General features: G+C 36.0%; 1 protein-coding gene across 1 annotated transcript in view; it reads right to left on the bottom strand.

Moving 5' to 3' along the window:
• Positions 1-24,780, bottom strand: part of Vps11 (vacuolar protein sorting 11) — a 457,238-nt gene that overhangs the window by 172,722 nt on the left and 259,736 nt on the right. The window contains exon 18 of the mRNA XM_090408066.1: positions 21,340-21,369. Coding sequence (XP_090264192.1) covers positions 21,340-21,369 — 30 coding nt within the window. The remainder of the gene's footprint in view (positions 1-21,339; positions 21,370-24,780) is intronic.

The raw sequence follows: 24,780 nt of genomic DNA, 5'->3' as shown, positions 1-24,780 counted from the left end.
TGAGGGATGCATGGATAGAAAGCATATGCGGTCAAGAGAGATACTTCTCACAGTATGTGGTGATGGTGTGAAATGAGCTACCATCAGATGTTGTGAGTGCATCTAGTGAAGGTATTCAAGGAGAAATTAAAAGAAATTAAACTTCATTACTGAGTCAATGGACTCCTTGGAGGAGCCTGCAAGTTTTTTTTTTTTTTTTTTTTTTGTAGTTTGCTGTAAATTTTCAAAAAATGTTCAGTTTATCTTTTAGTTTTCCTCCATTAATTCTATAGGCTTATTAATAACACTTAGTTTTATTCTGAATTTTTATTCTCAATGTTCCGTCAGTCACATATTCCCAATTTTCGTTTTGAAAATCCTCACTTGCTACAACTACTTTCATTTGTTCTTTTTCTAAACAGTGTAGATATTTATTTATACCATTCCTTTAGCTTTATTTTTCATTCTGATTTCTTTTTTTTTATCACTGTTATCTATTTCTTTCATGCCCCCCCCCCTTACAAAGTAAACATTTTGATTTACAATTCTCAATGGGTTCCATTTCCACTTTCTTCCTTTGTTTTTTCCTGATATCAAATCCATCTAGACAATCTCTTTTTTTTTTTTTTTTGAGCATTTAATTTTAATATCATCCAGATTGGTCACTGGATGATGACTTACCAATGTCTTCTCCATGTTTTAACTAAGTAATGAATGGAAGTGTGAACTTTTGGTCAATTCTTCCGTGTGAAATACTTCAACCTAATACAATGATGCCCACTAATTTTGTGGGCAAATATTTCCCTGCCTTCTGAGCAATGTTAATATTCAGGCAATGACAATCATCAAAAAAAGAAGGTGTAGCTATAGTATTGAAAATAAAATATGAGGCTAATCTTCTTGAATGGCAAGCAATACCAAGTAGAGTGATGTGGGCAAATATCAGAATGGGGAATTCGACAATGAGACTTATTTGTGCCTATGGTCCCACAGAAGGTTCTATTAAGGTAGAAGTGGAGGAATTTTTTGAGGCTTTAGAAAAAGCAACTGACAAAATGAAAAAGAAAAGTTGGACCTTGTTGGGGATCTAAACAGCAGAGTAAGAAATGACTGTCAGACATACAAAAATATTTAGGGAAAATTTGGAGAAAAGAGCAAAGCTAATAATAATGGCAAATATCTGTTGGATTTCTGCTCAAGACATGGACTGGTTATTACTAACACCATGTTCCAACATGAAAATGTGCACAAATTCACATGGAGAGAAGAGGCAAGGAACAAGAAAATTCTCATTGACTATGTTATTGTTGATAGTGATGTTTTCCCACTGGTGCAGGACACCAGAGTGTACAGAGGATTTGAAAGTGGAAGTCATCACCATTTATTCGTGACCAGGATAAAACTGAATTTCATACTGAAAAGAAGAAAATGCAAGAAAGTTTAAAGTGAATAAAAGATGAGCAGCTCTCAGATGTGAACTGTAGACTAAAATACACAAATATTATTCAAGAAAAAATGAAATCGTGTCAGCGCAGAAACCAAATCTTGGAGATTCAGTCACAAATCCTAAAGAAAACATTGATTCAGCTAGAGACGCATTTGGTGAGGTTGTTTGCAAGGATAGAAAAATCAGAACTCCATGGTGGACACAGGAAGTTAAAGGGGTAGTGAAAGAAAAGAAGAAAGCATATCAAAAGTTCCTACCAAATAAGTCAGCTTGTGCTCTTACAGAATACAGAGACAAATGTAAGAAAGCTAAACACTGTGTAAAACTAGCTAAACAAAAGTCATGGGAGGACTTTGGTAAGAACACAGAAAATAAATATCAAGAAGGTGGCAAGATATTCTGGACGTTGTTGAAGAAACTCAGAAATTATTATTATTATTACAGGTGACTCCAGGGAGTCCTCAGACTCATCGAGGGAGGCCCTAAACATCATGTTCACACAACTATTCAACATTCTCACAGTATCTATCATACCTTGCCTTGAACTCACTCACTGTCATAGCACCCACAACAGACTCTGGCAGCTTATTCCACCCATTAACCACTCTAAAAGTAAAGAATCCAGCTCTAACACCCTTGCTAATCACACTCTTGCCCAGCTTCTGTAGATGTCCCATAGTTCTCCCACCACCAGTCCTGATCTCAAAAATATCTTCTGAATTAATCCTATAGAAACCCTGCAGCAATTTGAATGTCTCAATCATATCTCCCCTTTTCCACCTATCAACCAATTTCTGCAACCCACAAATCTTCGACCTGTTCTCATAAGGTTCATTCCATAGACCTGCTATCATCTTGGTCACTCGCCTCTGGATCCTCTCCACCTCCTCCCCATCAAGAAGAAACCTAGGTGACCAAATCTGGGCAATGGAGGAAAGAATGCTGTAAAAGGAATTGGAGATGATAAAGGTGATATGAATACTTGAGAAAAAGATATCCTTGAAGTATGGAGTAATTATTTTGAAAAATTGCTAAATGAAACTAGCAGCGATGACAACACAGTGATAAAAAACACTGACCAGGTATGCAAACAGGAATACATATCCATACTTGAAGTTAAAAAACCCATCAAAAGTCTGAAATGTGGAAAGGCAGCTGGAGTAGAAGATATTCAACCAGAAATGCTGAAGTATTGAGGTATAAAAGTCTTACAGTACAGTGGCTGTACTGCATAGTTGAGTCTTTGGACTCCCTGGAGGTGTCATGTAATAATAATAATAGTTCAGAAGGCCTGGACAGAGACGAATTCCTGATGATTGGAGTAGAGCTCTCTCATAGTACCCATATATATATATATATATATATATATATATATATATAAAAAGGGAAATAAAACTGAATATGAGAATTACAGAAGTATTTCCTTACTGAATATTCCTGGTAAGATTTATTCAAGTATACTTGAGAAACAGTTGAGAAGGATTGTGGAAGGGAAGCTTGGTGAAGAACAAGCTGGATTCAGGCCAAATAGAGGCTGTCAGGATCAGATTTTTACTTTACAACAAAGTGTTGAGAAATCATGGGAATATATCAAAGTGATCTATATTTAAGTTTCGTAGATCTGGAGAAGGCATATGACAAGGTGCCAAGAGAGAGAAGCTATTCAATACGCTACGGTTATATGGTGTCAATGGGGCATTATATCAAGCAATACTTAGTCTTTATTTGAGTTGTAAGTCAGCAGTTAGAATTGAAGGAAGTACAAGAAGATTGTTTAATGTTAAATCTGGTGTGAGACAAGGATGTACATTATCACCTCTGTTATTTATTATCTATATGGATCACATTATGAAGGAAAGTGGTATTAAACCTAATATCAAAATTGGAGATGTTAATGTCAGCTCTTTGCTTTATGCAGATGATGTTATACTTCTAAATAAATCTGCTACAAATCTGCAAGATTCCCTGACTAAATTGAATAACTATTGTAATGATTTGATATGAAGGTCAAAACAATAACAAGACAAAACAATGAAAATAGGCAAGTTCTCTATTCACAGTGTAGTTGAAAATATCAACTACACTGTGAATAGAGAACCTATAGAACAAGTAAAACATTTCAGCTACTTAGCACGATTTTTAGTGAAGATGGTAAATTAAATATGGAAATTGACAACAGAATCAATGAAGTTGGTATGATATGGTAGGAAGTCAACTGAAAATTTATATGGAATAAGAGAGAAATTAGTCAAAACATTAAATTAGCTATATACAAGACAGTGTTCAAATCAATTTTACCTTATGGATCTGAGTTAGAAATAAAACACTTGACCAAAGGCTGGTATGATATGGTAGGAAGTCAACTGAAAATTTATATGGAATAAGAGAGAAATTAGTCAAAACGTTAAATTATCTATATACAAGACAGTGTTCAAATCAATTTTACCTTATGGATCTGAGTTAGAAATAAAACACTTGACCAAAGGCTAGATACCACAGATATGAGTCCCAAGAAAGATTAGAAGGGTGAACAGATGGCATCAGTGGTGGCAATATCATATTAAAAACGAGGATAGGAAAGAACTTAATATTGTTAGCATCCAGGAATGTGTTAACAGAGCTAACAAGTGTTGTTTGCCAGGTTTGCGGGAAAAAGACCCAGAGGAAGACCAAGATATAGGTGGATTGATATAGTAAAAAGTGCCTTAGAAGATGGAAATACAAGATCTGATAATGTTGAAGACTTGAAAGGTAACAGATTGATTTGAAGGCAAATTGTAGATAGGAAGTTAGGAATGGTGTAAGTTTTTCATGCAGTACTATCATATCCTGTACATCCCTTGAGGGTATATATCAGGAATTTGATGATGATGATGAAGAATACTTCCCTACCCTCTCTTCCTTATGAAAAACAACACAGTAAGCATTGTAGAATTCTGTAAAACACTGCCCAGATAAAAAAAAAAAAAAAAGCTAAATCTTGTTTCTGACACTTAATACTCTCTGAAGTATTAACAAATATACTTTCAGTTGTTAAAACAGTTCAATGTATTATATAAATTAAGGAGTTAATAAAATGACCAAGTTATATGGGACAAACAGAAAATAAAAAGGAGAAACACAGGAAGTACACATCAGAATACAATAATAATAAAATAAAAAGTTGCTTTTAGTAGCAGTATATTGGTAAATATCTTCATTGATGTGAATCAATTCATAAATTAAATGTTCTGTTTATTCATAATACTTCTAAATGTAAGACTAAAATATGTAGAAAAAGTCAACAGTTCTGAAATATCTGGAAAATGGGAGAAAAAGTATATTGAAAGTTCTTAGCAAGTAAATAACCATATCCGCTGAGAGAATAAACATGGATAAAGCTAAAGACAGCTCCAACCCTAAAGGAGAGTTTGATGTATTATTAGCTCCTTATGCTAATGGAGGTAATCCTTTGACAGTTTTTACAAGGATTTATTGATGTGCCTTGTGAAATCTTACTTGACACGGGTGCACATATTTCACTCATTTCTTATAATTTGTTTAACAAAATTAAATCTCTAATTTCAAATGACATTTCCGTTTTAAGCTATCCAATTAAATTAAAGGGAATATTTGAATCAGAAATTTCAGCTGATAAGCAAATAAATGTTTTTATTTCAATTCCTTTTTTTCCATTGAAAGTTTGTCATTCATTAATAGTTCTTCCCGAATCTCCAAATGTGCAAGTAATATTTGGAATTGATTTTCTGAAACGTCATGGTTTTGCATGTAATTTTGTTGATAATACAGTGTCCTTGTGTGGACTAGAATGCCGTTTAGACAGGAAATCAGGTGACAATAGAAAATTAGAAAATTCAGTCTCCTGAAGTTTTTCAAGACACTAATGATAATGATCAAGTGTTTAATATTGAGACTCTAAAGAATAAGGAACCTAGTTCAAAAATTTGGGAAAAGGATGAGATTGTCCAAGCTCAGAAAGATGATCCCATACTCAAAACTATCTATGAAGCAGTATTGAAGTGTGAAACTCAATTGGATACATTTTTAAACCTGGAAAACTTGTATTTAGATAAAGATGGGTTACTCTTATCTAGACAAATGGAAGATGGAAGGTTTTGAAAGTGAAAATATTGGCACCAACACAAATGATTCCTTGGATCATGTACACTTTCCATGATTCAGACTTGGCAGGACACCAAGGATTTTCTAGAACTTGGGAAAGAATAAAGGATCGTTACATCTGGAAAGGTATGAAGAGTGATATACTCACATATGTCAAATCATGCCATAAGTGCCAAATAAGATCCATTTTTAGAGAAAAAGCTCCATTATAACCATTTCCAATTCCAACTAGACCTTTTCAGGCTGTTGCTATTGATGTGGTAGGTCCACTGCCAATTATTAAAAAAGGCAATAGGTATATTCTAGTAGTCACAGACATGCTAACTAGATTTCCTGAAGCAGTGTCAATGAAGGATCAAACTGCAAAGACTATTGCAAGAAAGTTTTTGAATATAATAATTTGTAGATATGGAACTCCTCAGACCTTATTTTCAGATCAAGGAGCAAATTTCACATCTGAACTATTGTTACAGTTACATAAATTACTTAATGTTAGGAAGATTTTTACTACACCTTACCACCCACAGTGTAATGGTATGTGTGAAAGGCTGAATAAGAATATATAGCAAATACTTTCCAATCGAAAAAGGAAAAGTTGGTCCTTTTGGGGGATCTAAATAGCAGAGTAGGAAATGATTGTGAGACATACAAAAATATTTTGGGAAAATTTGGACAAAAGAGCAAAGCTAATAATAATGGCAAATATCTGTTGGATTTCTGCTCAGGACATGGACTGGTTATTACTAACACCATGTTCCAACATAAAAATGTGCACAAATTCACATGGAGAGAAGAGGCTAGGAATAAGAAAAGTCTCATTGACTATGTTATTGTTGATAGTGATGTTTTCTCCCTGGTGCAGGACACCAGAGTGTACAGAGGATTTGAAATTGGAAGTGATCACTATTTAGTCTTGAGCAGGATAAAACTGAATTTCATATCGAAAAGAATAACATGTAAGAAAGTTTTAAAGCGAATAAAAGTTGAGCAGCTCTGAGATGTGAACTGTAGACTAAAATACACAAAGATTATTGAAGAAAAAATGAAAGAGTTTGAGAACAGGAATCAAACCTTGGAGATTCAGTGGCAAACTCTGAAGAAAACATTGATTGATTCTGCCAGAGAGGCATGTGGTGAGGTTGTCTGCAAGGATAAAAAAAATCAGAACTCCCTGGTGGACACAGGAAGTTAAAGAGGCAGTGAAGAAAAAGAAGAAAGCATATCAAAAGTTCCTGGCAAATAAGTCAGCTTGTGCTCTTAGAGAATACAGAGACAAATGCAAGAATGCTAAACACTGTGTAAAACTAGCTAAACAAAAGTCATGGGAGGACTTCGGCAAGAATGTAGAAAATAAATATCAAGAAGGTGGCAAAATATTCTGGAGGTTGTTGAAGAAGCTTAGGAATGGAGGAAAGAGTGCTATAAAAGGAGTTAGAGATGATAAAGGTGACATGAAAACGGAAGAAAAGGATAACCTTGAAGTATGGAGTAATTACTTTGAAAAACTGCTAAATGAAAGAAGCGATGATGGCAGCAAAGTGGTAAAAAACACTGAACAGGCATGCAGTCAGGAATACATATCCATACTTGAAGTAGAAAAAGCCATCAAAGGCTTAAAATGTGGAAAGGCAGCAGGAGTGGATGAAATTCGACCAGAAATGCTGAAGTATGGTGGTATAATAGTCTTACAGTGGCTGCACTGCATAGTTCAAAAAGCCTGGACAGAGGGACGAATTCCCGACGATTGGAGTAGAGCTCTCATAGTACCCATATATAAAAAGGGAAATAAAACCGAATGTGAGAATTACAGAGGTATTTCACTACTCAGTGTTCCTCGCAAGATCTATGCAAGCATACTTGAGAAACGATTGAGAAGAATTGTGGAAGAAAAGCTTGGTAAAGAACAATCTGGATTCAGACCAAATAGAGGCTGTCAGGATCAGATCTTCACTTTACGACAAATAGTCGAGAAAGCATGGGAATATAACAAAGATCTGTATTTAAGTTTTGTCGATTTGGAAAAGGCTTATGACAAGGTGGCAAGAGAGAAGCTATTCAGTACGCTAAAGTTATATGGTGTGATGGGGCATTATATCAAGCAATACTTAGTCTTATTTGAGTTGGAAGTCAGCAGTTAGAATTGAAGGAAGTACAGGAAGATTGTTTAATGTTAAATCTGGTGTGAGACAAGGCTGTACATTATCCCCTCTGTTATTCATTATCTATATGGATCACATTATGAAGGAAAGTGGTATTAAACATGATATCAAAATTGGAGATGTTAATGTCAGCTCTTTGCTTTATATGGACGATGTTATACTTCTAAATAAACCCACTACAAGTTTGCAAGATTCTCTGACTAAATTGAATAACTGTTGTAATAGATATGGTATGAAGGTCAGCAATAAAAAGACAAAGACAACGAAAATAGGCAGAATCATTGAAAATGTCAACTGTGTTGTGAATGGAGAACTTGTGGAACAAGTAAAACATTTCAGCTACTTAGGCACGATTTTTACTGAAGATGGTAAATTGAATATAGAAATAGACAACAGAATCAGCAAAGCTGGTATGGTGGGAAGTCAATTGTATAAATTCATATGGAATAAGAGAGAAATTAGTCGGAACACTAAATTAGCTGTATACAAGACAGTGTTCAAACCAGTTTTAACTTATGGATCTGAGAGCTGAGTCAGAAGTAAAACACTTGACCAAAGACTAGAGACCGCAGATACGAGAGTCCTGAGAAAGATTATAGGCATGAACAGATGGCATCAATGGCAATATCATATTAAAAACGAGGATATTAGGAAAGAACTTGACATTGTCAGCATCCAGGAATGCATTAGCAGAGCTATTCTCAGGTGGTATGGTCACTTAAATAGAATGGGAGAGAAAAGATTAGCAAAACAAGTGTTCTCTACCAAGTTGGCAGGAAAACGACCCAGAGGAAGACCAAGATATAGGTGGATTGATATGGTACAAAGTGCCTTAGACGATAGAAATATAAGATCTGATAATGTTGGAGTCTTGACAAGTAAGAGACTGATTTGGAGGAAAATTGTAGATAGGAAGTTAGTAATGATGTAATTTTTTCATGTAGTACTATCATATCCTGTACACCCCTTGAGGGTACATGGCAGGAAATTGATGATGAAGATGAAACTTTCCAATCTGGCAAACACTAAAATGAATGATTGGGACACGTATATTTCTCAAGCATTATTTGCATGTAGATCTGCTTTTCATTCTGCTATCAAAGAAAAGCCATCTTTTGCTTTATATTGTTTTGATCCAATCTTACCTAATGAACTTGTTTAAGTCATTTCTAATACAGGATACAATGATATAAATGAGTATCTGGAAACAGTAGTAGATAAATTTTCCACTACTCACAGATTAGTAGGTGAAATAAGTAGATTAAGTTTTCAGAAAACTAGGCAGTACATAAATCGTTTTAGAAAGTATAAGTCATTTGCACCAGGTGATTTAGTATTGTTAGATGATAAATCTAGCATAAACTGAGTTGGGAAATTAGGAAGGAAAGCTTTAGGTCCATATAGAATTTTAGACAAATTTTCTCCTGTGAATTTTAGGATTCAAGATGTCAAAAATACTAGTAAAATTTTAAGTGTACACTCTGATAGGTTAAAAAGGTACTTTTTAGGGAGTAGAAATTTAGTTACATTTAGTTCTGTCGCCCGAGGACTGTGAGAAGTGGGCTAGGGCTACTGAACCAAGGACGGGTTCAACTAAAGAAGCAAGTCCAACAGAAAGAGAGTGTGTGTAAAGTAAGAATCGGGTCGCTGAATGGGAAGAGTAGGGAGATAGTGGACATGATGAGAAGAAGGAAGCTGAAGATCTTGTGCATGCAGCAGACAAGGTGGAAAGGCAATAAAGCAAAGGAGCTGGTGGAGAGATATAAACTATTTTATAGCGGTGTGAATGAGAAGGGAAGAAACGGAGTTGGAATTATCATTGATAAGGAGCTAAAGAGTGGAGTCTACGAGGTGTGCCGGAAGAATGATCGGATTATGAGCGTTAGGCTTGAGATGGGAGGAAGTGTGGCTACTATAGTGTGTGGCTATGCCCCGCAAGTAGGTTGTGATGATGAGGAGAAAGAGACATTCTGGAGAGAACTTGACCAAGTAGTAATGTGAATCCCTGATGGTGAGAGAGTGATCGTCAGAGCAGATCTTAACAGGCATGTAGGAAGGCGACGAAGTGGTGAAGAAAGGGTACATGGAGGTTGGAGTAGTGGTGAAAGAAATGAAGACGAAGTGGTGAAGAAAGGGTACATGGAGGTTGGAGTAGTGGTGAAAGAAATGAAGAAGGTAAAAAAATCATAGAATATGCTGTGGCATTCGATCTGGCTAAAGCTAATACGTGGTTCAAGAAGAGAAGTTGGGCATCTGATAACCTATAAGAGCAGGGATAGAATGAGTCAGACTGACTATATTATGTGCCGTAGGAAACATCTGAAGGAGGTGAAAAACTGTAAAGTGATTAATGGAGAAAGTGTAGAAGCACAGTACAGGTTGGTTGTGGTAGACTGTGATATAAAAGTGGTGGGTACGGAGGAGAATAAAGTGGTGGAAATTGGAAGAGGAAGGACCAAGGAACAAGTTTAAAGAAGAGGTATTGAAAGAAATGAAGTTACCAGAGGATGTGGAAGAATGGTGGGACATTAATAGTCGGAATATTAGAAAAATTGGAGAAGAGGTGCTTGGTATAACATCAGGAAAGGGACCACCTGAGGATAAGGAGGCATGGTGGTGGAATGAGGAGGTGCAGTTGGAGATCAAGGAAAAGAAAGAGGCAAAGAAAAAATGGGACATGACTGGAACTAGCGCTGACAAGGAGGCATATAGATTAGCAAAGAAAAATGAAAAGAGAGCTGTGGCAAGGGCGAAAGCGAGGGCAGTTGATGAGGTTTATGAAGAACTGGAGAGAAACGGTGGCAAAGCTCAGTTGTTGAGAATAGCGAAAGCCAGAGATATGGCCTTGAAAGACATAACATCAGTCAAGCAGATAAAGGACGCCTCAGGAGTAGTATTACAAGATGAGGACAAAATCAGAGGAAGATGGAAAGAATATTTGCGAAAACTACTAAATGAGGAGAATCCAAGAGAGAGGTGCGAGGATGGAGAGGTAAATGAGAGACCGGTGCAAGACATAAGTAGAGAGGAAGTGGTTTGGGTACTGAGAAAAATGAAGAATGGAAAGGCTGTGGGAGCAGACCAGATACCTGGGGAAGTGTGGAAAAGTTTGGGCAGTGAGGGCGTGGATATGTTATGGGATCTGATGTGTAAAATAGCCCAACAAGAAAAGATACCAGAGGAATGGAGGAAAAGTATTCTCGTCCCAATCTACAAAGGAAGAGGAGATGTTCAAGACTGTGGCAACTATAGAGGAATCAAGCAGCTGTCACACACATCAAAAATATGGGAAAGAGTAATTGAAGCAAGGTTATGGCAGGAAACGAAAATTGGTGAGGAGCAGTTTGGATTGATGCCAGGAAGAGGGACAACGGATGCAATATTTGCGCTAAGGCGATTGATGGAGAAATATAGAGAGATGCAAGTGGATCTGCACATGGTGTTTATAGACCTGGAAAAGGCATATGACAGAGTGGCCAGGCAGGAGGTATGGAGGTGTATGAGGAAGAAGGGGGTGTCGGAGAAGAACGTGAGGTTGGTGAAGGAGATGTATGAGGGAACAGAAACTCAGGTCAGGTCTAGTGTTGGCATGACAGAAGGGTTCCCTATTGTCGTAGGGTTACACCAAGGGTCAGCTCTGAGCCCCTACCTCTTTGACCTGGTTCATGGATGTACTAGTGGAGGATGTCAAGAAGGAGGCACCATGGAGCATGCTGTTTGCCGATGACATTGTTCTATGCGAATCATCCCGAGAGAAGCTTGAAAATACCCTGGAAGAGTGGAGAAAGGCATTGGAGGAGAGCAGCATGAGAATTAACCGGGTGAAGACTGAATATATGTCAACGGGGAGTGACGAGGATATCGTCATACGACTCCAGGGTTAAAGGCTAATTTCAGGAAAGAAATTCAAGTACCTTGGGTCGGTTGTCGAGAGGAATGGTGACCTGGATGAGGAGATACAGCACCGAATAACATGCGGTTGGATGAATTGGAGGAAGATGAGCGCGGGGGGGGGGGGGTCCTGTGCGACAAGAGAGTGAGCTGTAAGAGGAAAGGAAAGCTCTATAAGATGGTGGTGAGGCCGGCGATGCTCCATGGTGCGGAGACGTGGCCTATAACCAAGGCACAGGAGAGGAAGATGGAGGTAGCGGAGATGCGGATGTTGAGATGGATGAGTGGTGTGACAAAGGAGGACAGGATAAGGAATGACTACATCAGAGGGACGGTTAAGGTGGGACCAATTGGCAAGAAGATACAAGAAAGTAGGCTGAGGTGGTTTGGACATGTTGAGAGGAAGGGTGAGGAGTATGTTGGTAAACGAGTGGAGTATATGGAGTTGGAGGGAAGGAGGAAAAGAGGCAGGCCCAAGCTCAGGTGGAGGGATAAGATGACAGAGGATCTTAGGGAGAAAGGATGGAGTCCAAAGGATGCTCTGGACCAGAGAACTTGGAAGAGGAAGGTTAAAGATTGGTGCGCCGACCCCGTTTAACATGGGATAAGGCACAGTGAAAGAAGAAGAAATTTAGTTACATTAGGAGACAATATGAATAAAATATTGAAAGATGAGCGTAGTTTTCCTAGTACTAATTGTGCATCTCATTCACAATCAAATAGTAGGAAAGGGAATAGTTTTAAAGCTCATAATTCAAATATGCAGCAAAGGAGAACATTAAATTTGGGTAAAACTAAATCTAATGCAGGAAATTTTAGAAATCCCAGGGTACATAATTCTGATAATGTACAATAAGAGTGATAATGATCAAATTGACTCTAACATTGATGAAATAGTAGCAGAATATCATAGGTTAGTTAACATAGAGTTAAGTAAGCCAGAGGAATGTGAAAATACCTCTAATTTAGTTAATAAGGATAAGCAAAACACATCTCCTTGTGGATATGTATACTGTTATGCATTAAGGGATTGGCCACTACTGAGACTAGTTTCGACCTTTATTCACGTCTCTTCAGTGGGAGCCAGGCCCAGAGTTGGAGATACTAGGCAGAAGCAGTAGCAAGATCATCTTTACCTATAGGAGTTGCCAAAAGGTTTGCCACCTTTTTTTATTAAATTACTCTGGATTTAGAGAAAGATGTTGAAAGTTTATTTTTCACTAGGTTAGACTATAATAAATTTAGTTTAATCCTTTATCCCAGTGAGAGCAAACAAAGTTTGCGCCTGAAAATATCTTCAGGACTGAATATAGTATTGTACTATCTTACCTGGGTAAGTAGTACAACACCAGGCAACTCGTAGCAAAGGTGGAGCAAGCTAGTCTGGGTAGTGGCCAATCCCTTAATGCATAACAGTATACATATCCACAAGGAGATGTTTTGCATTATGGGAGATACTAGGATAGGAGTGTTGGCAGCTTGCTCCACCTCTGCTACGAGTTGCCTGGTGTTGTACTACTTACCCAGGTAAGATAGTATAACACTATGTTCAGTCCTGAAGATATTTTCAGGCGCAAACTTTGTTTGCTCTCACTGGGATAAAGAATTAAACTAAATTTATTATAGTCTAACCTAATGAAAAATAAACTTTCAACATAATTCAAATAGTTTAAATAAAATATTTGAAAGGTATAGAAATGAAATTTGTAAGTATAGTAAATTGGAAGAAGAAAATTCAGAATTATCTCTAGCATTAGATGATTCTGAAACTAGTGATTCTGAGAGTGTAAATAATGATCAGCAGGAATCACGTTAATTTTTAAGATCCAGAAATAAGCAATAAAAGTTTTGTTAGATATAGGTTAAATATTTAAAAATTTTTTTAAAAAAAATTTTCAGAGAAAGATGAAATTGATGTAAAAATAATCATAATTAAAATTCTGAATATTTTTACGAATTGTTTATGTTAAAATGTTTATTAGTTTTGTTTTCATAACACGCATTGTCGGCACTTACGATGTGCCCATTATGGAAATTGTTTTGTCAAAAGTGATATGTAAAGAAGTCAAAAAATTGATGTACTTACCAGATTTGATATTTGTATTACTTAAAAGAATTTTATTGGAATATAAAATTATCAAAGTTGTGTTTTATGAAGACATTCTCTTGTCGCTAATAGAGACGTGTCAGCCATTATTTATACCTAATTTCTTGCTTACCAGTTTCATGGAGTACGTATGCTCGCCGAGAAGTTTGATGAGTGACTGAGCTGACAAGAAAGCGTTCGGTATCTGAGTAATGGCTGAAAACAAAAGAGCTTTCGGACGGAATTTAGAACACAAGCTGGCAGATATTTAGATTCAGAGGAACTAAGTTTTATGTGACAGTCAGAGGAAAATTAATAGTATATTCTGAAAAAGGAATCGTGGAACTATTAAGTTTTATTGTAGAATAAGTATGGATAAATAAAAGAAAATATTACTATATGTGTTTTAAACAGAATATTGGAGGAAACACTAATTGAAAGATTTATAGGAGATTCCAAAAAGGAAATCGTAAAACTGTAAGTTTTTTTTTATTGGAAGAGTTAAGACTGTCAATAAGCATTTAATGAATAAAAGAAGAATTTGCTATTTACGTTCTAAAGGAATGTTCGAGAAAACTCTGATTAGGAAGTTTCATCTTTATTAAGGACAGCGGATCTGACTATTATTTCTACTGAAGAAAAAAGACAGATTTAAGTTCGGAAGAATTAATGTGTGCTACATAAGTGATGAGAAAGGATCCTGTAAAAATGAAGAATAGAGTCATATATCTTCGGAAAAGGGCCTTGACAGAGAAAGAAACTGGCTATGAACATTTTGTGATTGTGCAAACAAAGTGTTTAGTCTAGTCTTAAATGTAAGTTTATTTTTAAGAGGCCTTGGATCCAATTAATTTGTAGTTAGTTATGTAATATTGTTTGGAGTGTATATATATTGTTTTTGTTTTATTAAATGTGTTTATTTTGTATTTGGTCTTGAGTCAGTGATTATTTGGATTATGAAAGAAAGAGTTAAGATCACTGCACCAATTGGAGTGAACCCTTGTGCATATAATAATATATAGGTACACTCAGAAATAAAAAAAATAATTGTTAGAAACAGAGATCATCTCTATGGTAGAATTAATAACATGATAATATTTATGAATACTCTATCTATATAAAAATCCACCAATTATTAACAAGTTCCTTTTAATATGATTCTGTCATAGATGCTGTTTGTTCACTTCACTCAAATCTTTCTCAGTACTCTCAAATCCATAACTTAAAACTGGTTTGAACAATGTCTTGTATATTGCGAGTTTAGTGTTTCAGCTAATTTCTTTCTTATTCCATATAATTTTATTCAACTGGTTTCCTATCATCCCAGATTTACTTTTCTGCACTTAAACAGTTTTGAAATATTTTACTTGTTCAATTGGTTTTCCATTGAGATAAAGATGTCCAGAATAATTACTTAATGACTGTTACATATTTCAAATTTCTGATTGTAACCTTCTCTGCCTCAAGTATTTATATGCATTCCTGATTGCACTGCTGTTCTATTAACAGCAATGCAATCAGGAATGCATATCAATATATTTAAAAGTAATGCAATCATAACCTGAGGCACAGCAGATCGCCATCGGAATCCGAAAAGGTATCTGGGATCAATCATGTCTAATGATAATTTAGAAGGCCTGGCCAGATGGTTAAATTTCAGGCTGATTGGAGCAGTGTTCCCATGGTACCCATGTGCTAAGGAAATAAAACCAAATGTGAGAATGTTACATAGAAATTTCCCTACTAAGTGTTCTAGGTAAAATTTATGAATGTGCATGTGAAAAGAAGCTAAGAAAAATTGTTAAGGAGAAACTTAGGGAAGACCAAGCTGGGTTCAGGACAAAAAGGAGTTGTCCTGATCAGATTTTCATTTTAAGACATAATGATCAGAAATCATGGAAATGTAATGAGGATCTATATTTCTGTTTAGTAGATCTGGAAAGGCATATGACAAGGTACCAAAAGTAAATCTGTACAAAATTCTATTTGGTGTAAATAAAACATTATACAGAGCAATACATAGTTAAAATTTATTCTTAAGTCAGCAGTTTTAGTAGGAGGAGGTACAAGTAGAGATTATTATTATTAACATCTGACCTAAATGAAGTCAGAGACTCATTGTGGGATGTACAAACTTGTGTGACAGTTTCACACACAAAACTCTTCCAACCGTACCTTAAAATGATTTAATGTGTATACATTCACAACACACTCAGGTAATGCATTCCACTCATCAACCACTCTCCATGTAAAGAACCTGTTTCTCACTCCTCTGCTCACATCCTCCTTATACGGTTTTCAGGGATCGCCTCTTGTTCAACACCTCCCCCCCCCCCAATTCTATGAAAAATCTCTCCCATGTCAACCCAATAACAATCCCTGACTAGCTTATGTCTCAATCATATTCCCCACCCTCCTCCTCCTCCTATTCATGAGGTTTTGCAATTAACATTTCTCAGTTTCTGTCCTCATACTCCACAGTCCAAAGACCTCTGACCACCTTCGTGAATCTTCTTCGGACCCTTTCTGACATATCCTTGTCACCATTAAAACCCACTGACCAAATCTGTATACAATAATCCATATGAGGCCTGATCAAGGGCTTATAATCCATTGCATCATAACATACTTCTGCATGTCAGGGTCCTTTGCATCATTGCCATTGTCTGATGTGATGTCTTCACAATTTTTGCAATGTGGTCCTTGAATTTTAGGTCCCTGTCCACACCACAACTCCCAGATCTCTCATCTCATGATTTGATATAAAATCAGTGCAAGACAAAAATACACACCACCATAATATATTCATCATCTATATGGATCACATTATGAAGGAAAAGTGGCATTAAACCTGATATCAAAATCAGTAACACTAAAATCTCAGCACTTTACCTTATACAGATAATGCTAAACTCCAGAATAAATCCAGAGCAAGATTAGGATTCCTTAATGAAACAAAATAATCACTATAACAAATTAGGCATGAAAAATCAGCAGCCAAAAGATGAAAGCTATGAAAATAGCAGGAACAAAACAAATGTCAACTGCATTTTGAATGGAAAACCAAAGCAAGTACAGTACAATATTAAGTACAAAGGCTATTCAATGATACTTCTGGATTTTGCAAAGGTATTCGACAAGATTCCACATGGAACTCTACTGCATAAATTTACCTGCTTTTTAACAATGTAAGAAATGATATAGAAAGTTGTTTGCTGATGGTGCAAAACTGATAAGATCAATAGTCAATGAAGATGATCTGAAGTATGACTTAAATAGACCGACAGCATGAACAAAGATAAATGGCCAGTTTAATGTGGCCAAGTGCGAGGTCATGCATTTGGGAAATAAGAGATCAAAATCAAAAAGATAAATGGCCAGTTTAATGTGGCTAAGTGCAAGGTCATGCATTTGGAAAATAAGAGATCAAAATCTGCTATACTGATTGAACTGAACTGCATGAAACCTTTGAGATCAGGGATTTGGTTACTGAGGTTATTGAGAACATGGAGCTGACATTTAGAGGACAAACTGCAATCATGGCCAAAACAACATATCAGATTACCTGATCATTGAAGATGCACTGATAAGCAAGGATAAAGAGGTTATTATTCTCCTTTATAGGACTTTAAGAAGGCCATATCTGGACTAACATGCAGAGATTTGGTGTAGGATTATGTTGAGATGAGGAAGTTGTAGAGGATCTCAAGGCAAGCAACCAAGATTGTGGCAGCAAGTCTATGGAATGTTCTTTGTGGGCTTCAAAATCTAGCTGACAAGGAGAATAAAAGGGGGAATGATGGAAGCATATATATTTTTAAAGATGTTTTTATATGATTGACATAAGACTCTTTTCAGTACTTAGTAGGAGGGAAGAAAACAACAAGTCAACCCATGCTTGCTAACCATTAGAGCATGGTTAGCAAGCATGTTATGATAGGCCTAGATTTTTTGCTTGGAGGTTGGTGAATGCATTGTTAGGAATGGGAGGATAGTTGATAGTGCTTCATTGGTGAATGAGTTCAAGGAGAAGTGATAAGTACTGTGTGAACAATCGTTAGGTGGGTCTACCACAATGAGTCTGATTCTATGGAGATTAAGTCAAATAATAATTAAGACTAGTTTTAAATGGCACTTGTGACATAATAAAGTTTATCAGACATACATATATTCATACAAATAAATAGTCGTTTTATTTTTGACTATATTTCAACCAGAAACTAATTGGCCATCATCAGCATAATCATAAAGTGAAATAATCCTATTGTATAATTGAGCCACATGTCAGAGTGTCACCTAATGAGAGATTACAAAATAAAATTAGATTAAAATTAAATTAAGTGATTTGAAATAAAAACTAGCAAAAAGTTAAGTAGTTAATTGAATAACATATCATACAATAAAAAGAGGTACTACTGTTTGCCGTTTATGAGGATGAGACTCCCAAATCCTGGCAGTAGAGAGGCAGTCATTCAGATTTAAGTTTGGGTGGTGTAGAAGTGCTTTATCACTCTCTTTAAATAGTTAGGACTGTAGATGTAAAAGGCAAGCATTAGACCAGAGGATATTGTGGTCAGCATCAACTCTATGCTGAGTAAGGCCAGATTGAGAATAAGGTCGATCTGGTTGGCAGTGGAGAGCACATATGCTCTCCAGCCACAAGGCTGCGGGTTGGAATCCCACCGTAGGCATGGATGTTTGTGATTGTCTGTAAAAATACTAGGGGTGGTAGATGGCGTTGGTATAGATGATGATGATGGTAGTTGCAAATCATTGTAGTTGGTTGAGTGGTGGAGACAGAGTTGTAGAGTGGGTGCCCTCCCTTGATGAGTCCTTGGACTCCCTGGAGGTGTCATGTAATAATAATTTTTCAGGTTCATAGTTGCTGATATAAGAGTGGTGTTCTTGTAGTCATTTTTTGGCATTTCTGCTCATACTTTGTTCATCAAAGTATGAACAGAAGCACTCATGCTGAACCAGGGAGGGGAGATAGAAAGGGGGTTAGTGTTTATCTTTCGTGGTAGGTAATGAAGAGGAGATTTTGTTGATAGGGAAGAAAATCTCTTCTTGGTTATCATAATATATCTGTACCCCAGAGGCATAGGACACTAACTCACAAAATAGTAACTTTTCAATACAGACAGGAGAATAATTTTTAGCACTGATTTTTCATATTTAGTCTCAATTTCTGCCACAGATAGGTTAATTTTAAAGATGTCTAGTTTCATAGCTAGTGCTCTATTCCTCATGAAAATGAAGAAAACTTCCCCCCCCCCCCCTTACCAAGTTTTGGTGAAAATTGGTGATGTGTTCTATGCTTCTGGGGTACCATATATGTAATTTCAGAGAACAACTTAGTCAGCTAAGTCCCAAACTGAAAGGCTATTTTTTGCTTGTTCAGCATCCAAGTTTTCACAGTACCAGTTCTGCTTATCAGTCCACTAGGCTCTCTCATTCTTTTGTCTAGACTTAAGAGTCAGGTAAACTGACTTCTCACCCATTTAAAGGCTGAGAACAGATTGATCTAATAAGGTCAATGAGGAAGGTGAGACTAGATACTGGATCAAGGTACTGGTCAGTTCTCTGCATTCCTTACAGGCTATATGAGATCTAGTTTTGATGCAAGCAATCCCTGATGTTTTCTTAAACTACAATGGGTAACAGCATAGAAGAATAATAAAAAACAGTAGTGGAGGGAGATGGGAATTCCTCATATCGTATAGGGTTTGGGAGTATACCACTGTAATTGACACAATTAATCCTTATGCTTAAATGGTAAGACAAAACACACACACACACACACACACACACACACACACACACACACACACACACACACACACACACACACAGTTAAATGTAAACCTTGTAGTGCATGGATAAATATACAATAGTTTATAAACCAATATCCAGTATAAGTAAAGAAGTAACGTTTATTCTGAGACACAACTAGTTTTGTCTAAATTGCAAAGGACTTTATGGTGCAGGAGAAGGAATTAAAAAAACAACCAAACAAGAAAAAGATTAGCACAGTGATAACAAATATAGGATTATTAAGTTTTAAGATTTCAGATTCATTCCACAGAGCCTGGTACCTCTCTATCAAGACATCATGTGGATCAGCTGAAGACAATACATGCCATGAAAGAGATGAAGCCTCACTTTTCTGGAATTCTGTGTCTCCATGTTTTCCCTGAAAGTGCGATGATTTTAACAGAAAATTTATGTAGTAATGTGAGAAATTTATCAGGATGCTGGTAAACACATTAAATATATCACAGCTCAATGAAATGTCCATAAAACTGGCTAAAATCCTTAGAGAATATAAAATTAGAACAGTATTTACTCCTTTCATCAGGATAAGATGACTATTCACTATTTTAATCCATTAAACCTGGACATAGTCCCCTGAAATTTCCAGGAGTTTACAGACTGGAGGTGATGCAGGACACCATACTATGGACAGACTGAGAAACAGACTGAACAATGCATTCAGGAGAATGTTAGATATATGGAATAACAGAAATAAGATCACAGCTCCATAATGACATGTATTCGTGATAGAACTGTGAGCATGTGACTGATCTTCATTTGATCAACATGATACCGTGACAGAGCCACCAGGTTGTGTGGAATGAATACGACATCTTACATTAGTGTTATGGCAAAACAGAAATGTAATAATACACACTCGAATGTCAATCCTAGCATTAATTTATCTAAATGTTTCCTAACTATAACCAGCGAATCACACAAACAATAGCATGCCAACACGTACAATGACAGCATATCAAACATAATTTAAATCATTAGAATCTTACATATTTCCATATTTGTTGTTACCAGTGCTGTAACAACAAAGGCAGGTGCAACAGGTGCAGGGCCTGGGATGAAGGGGGGGCCCTCGAAATGGGGTATTAAAAAATAATCAGTATTATCTTTTCATTTTCAAATTTAAAATTTTTCCACTGTGGGGGCCAATTCTGTAATGTGTTTGGTTAAAGTTAAAATTTAACCAACCAATAAGAAACAACTATTAAATAGAAATTATATAAGTAATGGTTTTCTTATTGGTGCAGTAAAATTTTAACTTTAATTAAAATATTATAGAATCAACCCTGCAGTTTGCTGTCTGAGTCAGGCAGACAAAAGTTGTGAATAATCACAGAGTGATCCAAGCTATAGTCTATATTATTGTACCAAAGTTTTCTTCCATTCACAAGGTTTCATGAATGTGTATGTATTGTATTTTTTTTTTGGTCTCAAAAAAAAAAAAAAAAAACCTTGCACAACGTCCATGAAAAGCTAGTTATGGCACTGGTTGCCACCATGCTAATCTTGTACTGTATGTTTTGTCTATTAATTCCTCCGCCAATATCTGCTGAAGTTTTATTCATTTAAGACAAAACTAGTCATTCATGCCCCTGAGTAAATGAGTTACTTCTGTACTACCAGATACTATCAGTTATCATATTATAAACTGCTGCCCTCTATGTATGTAGCAATACACACAAACACACACACACATACATACATAAACACAGAGTGAGTGTATTATCAATAATGATAATAATGTCTGCAAGTGAAGTTTCATAAAGAGCAATTAACACTATGCAATTAAAAAAGAAAGCAATATTATAAAATTAATAACTCACCATCAAGAGTACTTGGATGGACTAAAGGTGCTATTCAAGAGAAAGTAATTCTGATTACTAAAAAAAAAATACTGTAAAAACATTATCTGACCATAAGAAATTTATTGGGAATCTCTAATGAAAATAAATTTTTATTAATATTTCTTATTAGGAATTAAGAATACACATTTTTTTTTTTTTTTTTAAAGAGAACTTTTGAAATAAAAAGTATTAAGCTTAGATGTAAGTTCATAGTGAAGAATTTATGGAGACAAAAACACACATGTTAGAGTAATTACTTTACATATAATTAAGAAAATAACATTCGAAGTTTCAACCTTTGTATCAAAGTCATCATCAGGAAAACATGTATGCATAGGAGACGAGCCACATGACACTACATTAAAGTAAGATAAATCTAAATATTTTGTTAATTGTTTACTCTAGCCTGACTTCTGGTGAAAAATAAATAAATAAATAAAATATATACAAAAATTTAATTAATCAACAAAATAAAATAAATTGTTTATACATATCAGTATAATAATATACAGATGACAGAAAAAAATCTCTAAATAAATAAAAATAAAGATTTATAGTGGAACTACATTAAACACATCTCTACAGTCCTATTATATTAAGTTTAGTTTAATGCTTTATCCAAGTGTGTGCAAACAAAGTTTGCGCCTGAAAGTATCTTCAGGACTGGGGTAGAGTGGTACAATACCGGCAACTCCTTGCAAAGGTGGAGCAAGCTACCAACACTCCATCTCAGTATCTCCCATAATGCAAAACACATCTCCTTGCGGATATGTATAATGTTATGCATTAAGGGAAGGGCCACTACCCAGACTAGTTTCGACTTTTATTGAGGTCTCCTCAGTGGGAGCCAGGCCCAAGTGGAGATACTAGGCAGAAGCATTAGCAAGGTCATCTCCTCCTATAGGAGCTGCCAAACGGTGTGCCACCTTTTTATTAAATTACTCTGGATTTAGAGAAAGATGTTGAAAGTTTATTTTTCACTTGGTCAGACTATAATAAATTTAGTTTAATCCTTTATCCATGTGTGTGTGCAAACAAAGTTTGCGCCTGAAGGTATCTTCATGAATGGGGTAGAGTGGTACAACACTTGCAAAGGTGGAGCAAGCTATCAACACTCGATCTCAGTATCTCCCATAATGCCAAACACATCTTCTTGCAGATATGTATAATGTTATGCATTAAAGGAAGGGCCACTGCACAGACTAGTTTCGACCTTTACTGAGGTCTCTGGGAGCCAGGCCCAAGTGGGGATACCAGGCAGAAGGCATTAGCAAGGTCATCTCCTCCTATAGGAGCTGCCAAAGGGTGTGCCACCTTTTTATTAAATTACTCTGGATTTAGAGAAAAATGTTGAAAGTTTATTTTTCACTTAGTCAGACTATAATAAATTTAGCTTAATCCTTTATCCAAGTGTGTGTGCAAACAAAGTTTGCACCTGAAAGTATCTCCAGGATTGGGGTAGAGTGGTACAACACTGGCAACTCCTTGCAATGGTGGAGCAAGATACCAACACTCCATCTCAGTATCTCCCATAATGCAAAACACATCTCGTTGCGGATATGTATAATGTTATGCATTACGGGAAGGACCGCTAAGCTAATAATAATGGCAAATACCTGTTGGATTTCTGCTTAGGACATAGACGTTATTACTAACAACACAATGATCTAACATAAATATGAGCACAAATTCACATGGAGAGAAGATGCAAGGAATAAGAAAAGTCTCATTGACTGTGTTATTGTTAATAGTGATGTTTTCTCTCAGGTGCAGCACACCAGAGTGTACAGAGGATTTGAAATTTGAAGTGATCACCATTTAGTCTTGAGCAGGATAAAATTGAATGGCATATTGAAAAGAAGAACATGTAAGAAAGTTTTAAAGAGAATTAAAGTTGAGCAGCTCTCAGATGTGAACTGTAGACTAAAATACACAAACATTACTCAAGAAAAAACGAGTTTGAGAACAGGAACCAAACCTTGAAGATTCAGTGGCAAGCCCTGAAGAAAACACTGATTAATTCAGCTAGAGTGATATATAGTGAGGTTGTCTGTAAGGATAGAAAAATCAGAACTCCATGGTGGACACAGGAAGTTAAAGAGGCAGTGAAAAAAAAGGAGAAAGCATATCAAAAGTTCCTGCCAAATAAGTCAGATTTTGCTCTTAGAGAATACAGAGAAAAATGTAAGAAAGCTAAACAAAACTCATGGGAAGACTTTGGTAAGAACATAGAAACTAAATATCAAGGTGGCAAGATATTTTGGGAGTTGTTGAAGAAGCTCAGAAATGGAGGAAAGAGTGCTGTAAAAGGAATTAGAGATGATAAGGTGACATGAAAGCTGGAGAAAAAGATATCCTTGAAATATGGAGTAATTACTTCGAAAAATTGCTAAATCAAACAAGCAGTGATGACAGCACAGTGGTAAAAAACACTGACAAGGCATGTAGTCGGGAACACATATCCATACTTGAAGTAGAAAAAGCCATCAAAAGCCTGAAATGGGGAAAAAGCAGCAGGTGTAGATGATATTCGACCAGAAATGCTCAAGTATGGAGGTTATAAAAGTCTTACAGTGGCTGCACCGCATAGGTCAGAAGGCCTGGATAGAGGGACGAATTCCAAATGATTGGAGTAGAGCTCTCATATTACCCATATATAAAAAGGGAAATAAAACTGAATGTGAGAATTACAGAGGTATTTCTCTACTGAGTGTTCCTGGTAAGATTTACTCAAGTATACTTGAGAGACGATTGAGGGATTGTGGAAGAGAAGCTTGGTGAAGAACAAGCTGGATTCAGGCCAAATAGAGGCTGTCAGGATCAGATTTTCAGTTTACGACAAATAGTTGAGAAATCATGGGAATATAACAAAGATCTGTATTTATATTTTGTAAATCTAGAGAAGTCATCTGACAAGGTGCCAAGAGAAAAACTTCAAAACCAGTGGCGGCCCGTGAAAATTTTAAGTAGGGGTGCTGCATATACAAAATAAGAAAAAAAAAATTAATTCTTTTTCCTAATCAGTAACCAATTTATTAATAAGTAAATTTACATGTTACAAAAATTGCTTTATTAAAAATATTTCACCCTCCCTACGAATACACACCAATAATAAAAGTTTCGTACACAGAAATAACGTGTGCAAGCATATAATATATCTGTAGCAACATTGCTCAACGAGCAGTGTCGGTTTCGACATTCCGACACTAATTTAGTTGCAGTGCATTTGTTTCGTGTAACGATAATTGAGAAAATATAATTCTTTTCATATTTTTAACAGTGACACTCATTATAATTCAGCCTTGTGTTTATAATAAATAAATAATTATATGTTATTTTAAAAGAATAAAATAAGATTTACCAAAAATATTTCACCCTCACCACTAACACACATCAATAATAAAAGTTTTGTATCTCACG

Source organism: Typopeltis vanoorti, chromosome 18, assembly GCF_054136105.1.
Source record: "Typopeltis vanoorti isolate ZY-2024b chromosome 18, IOZ_Tvanoo_1.0, whole genome shotgun sequence".
Lineage (NCBI taxonomy): Eukaryota > Metazoa > Arthropoda > Arachnida > Uropygi > Thelyphonidae > Typopeltis > Typopeltis vanoorti.
The sequence above is the reverse complement of the archived record's forward strand: the minus strand, read 5'-3'. Positions and strand labels throughout refer to the sequence as shown.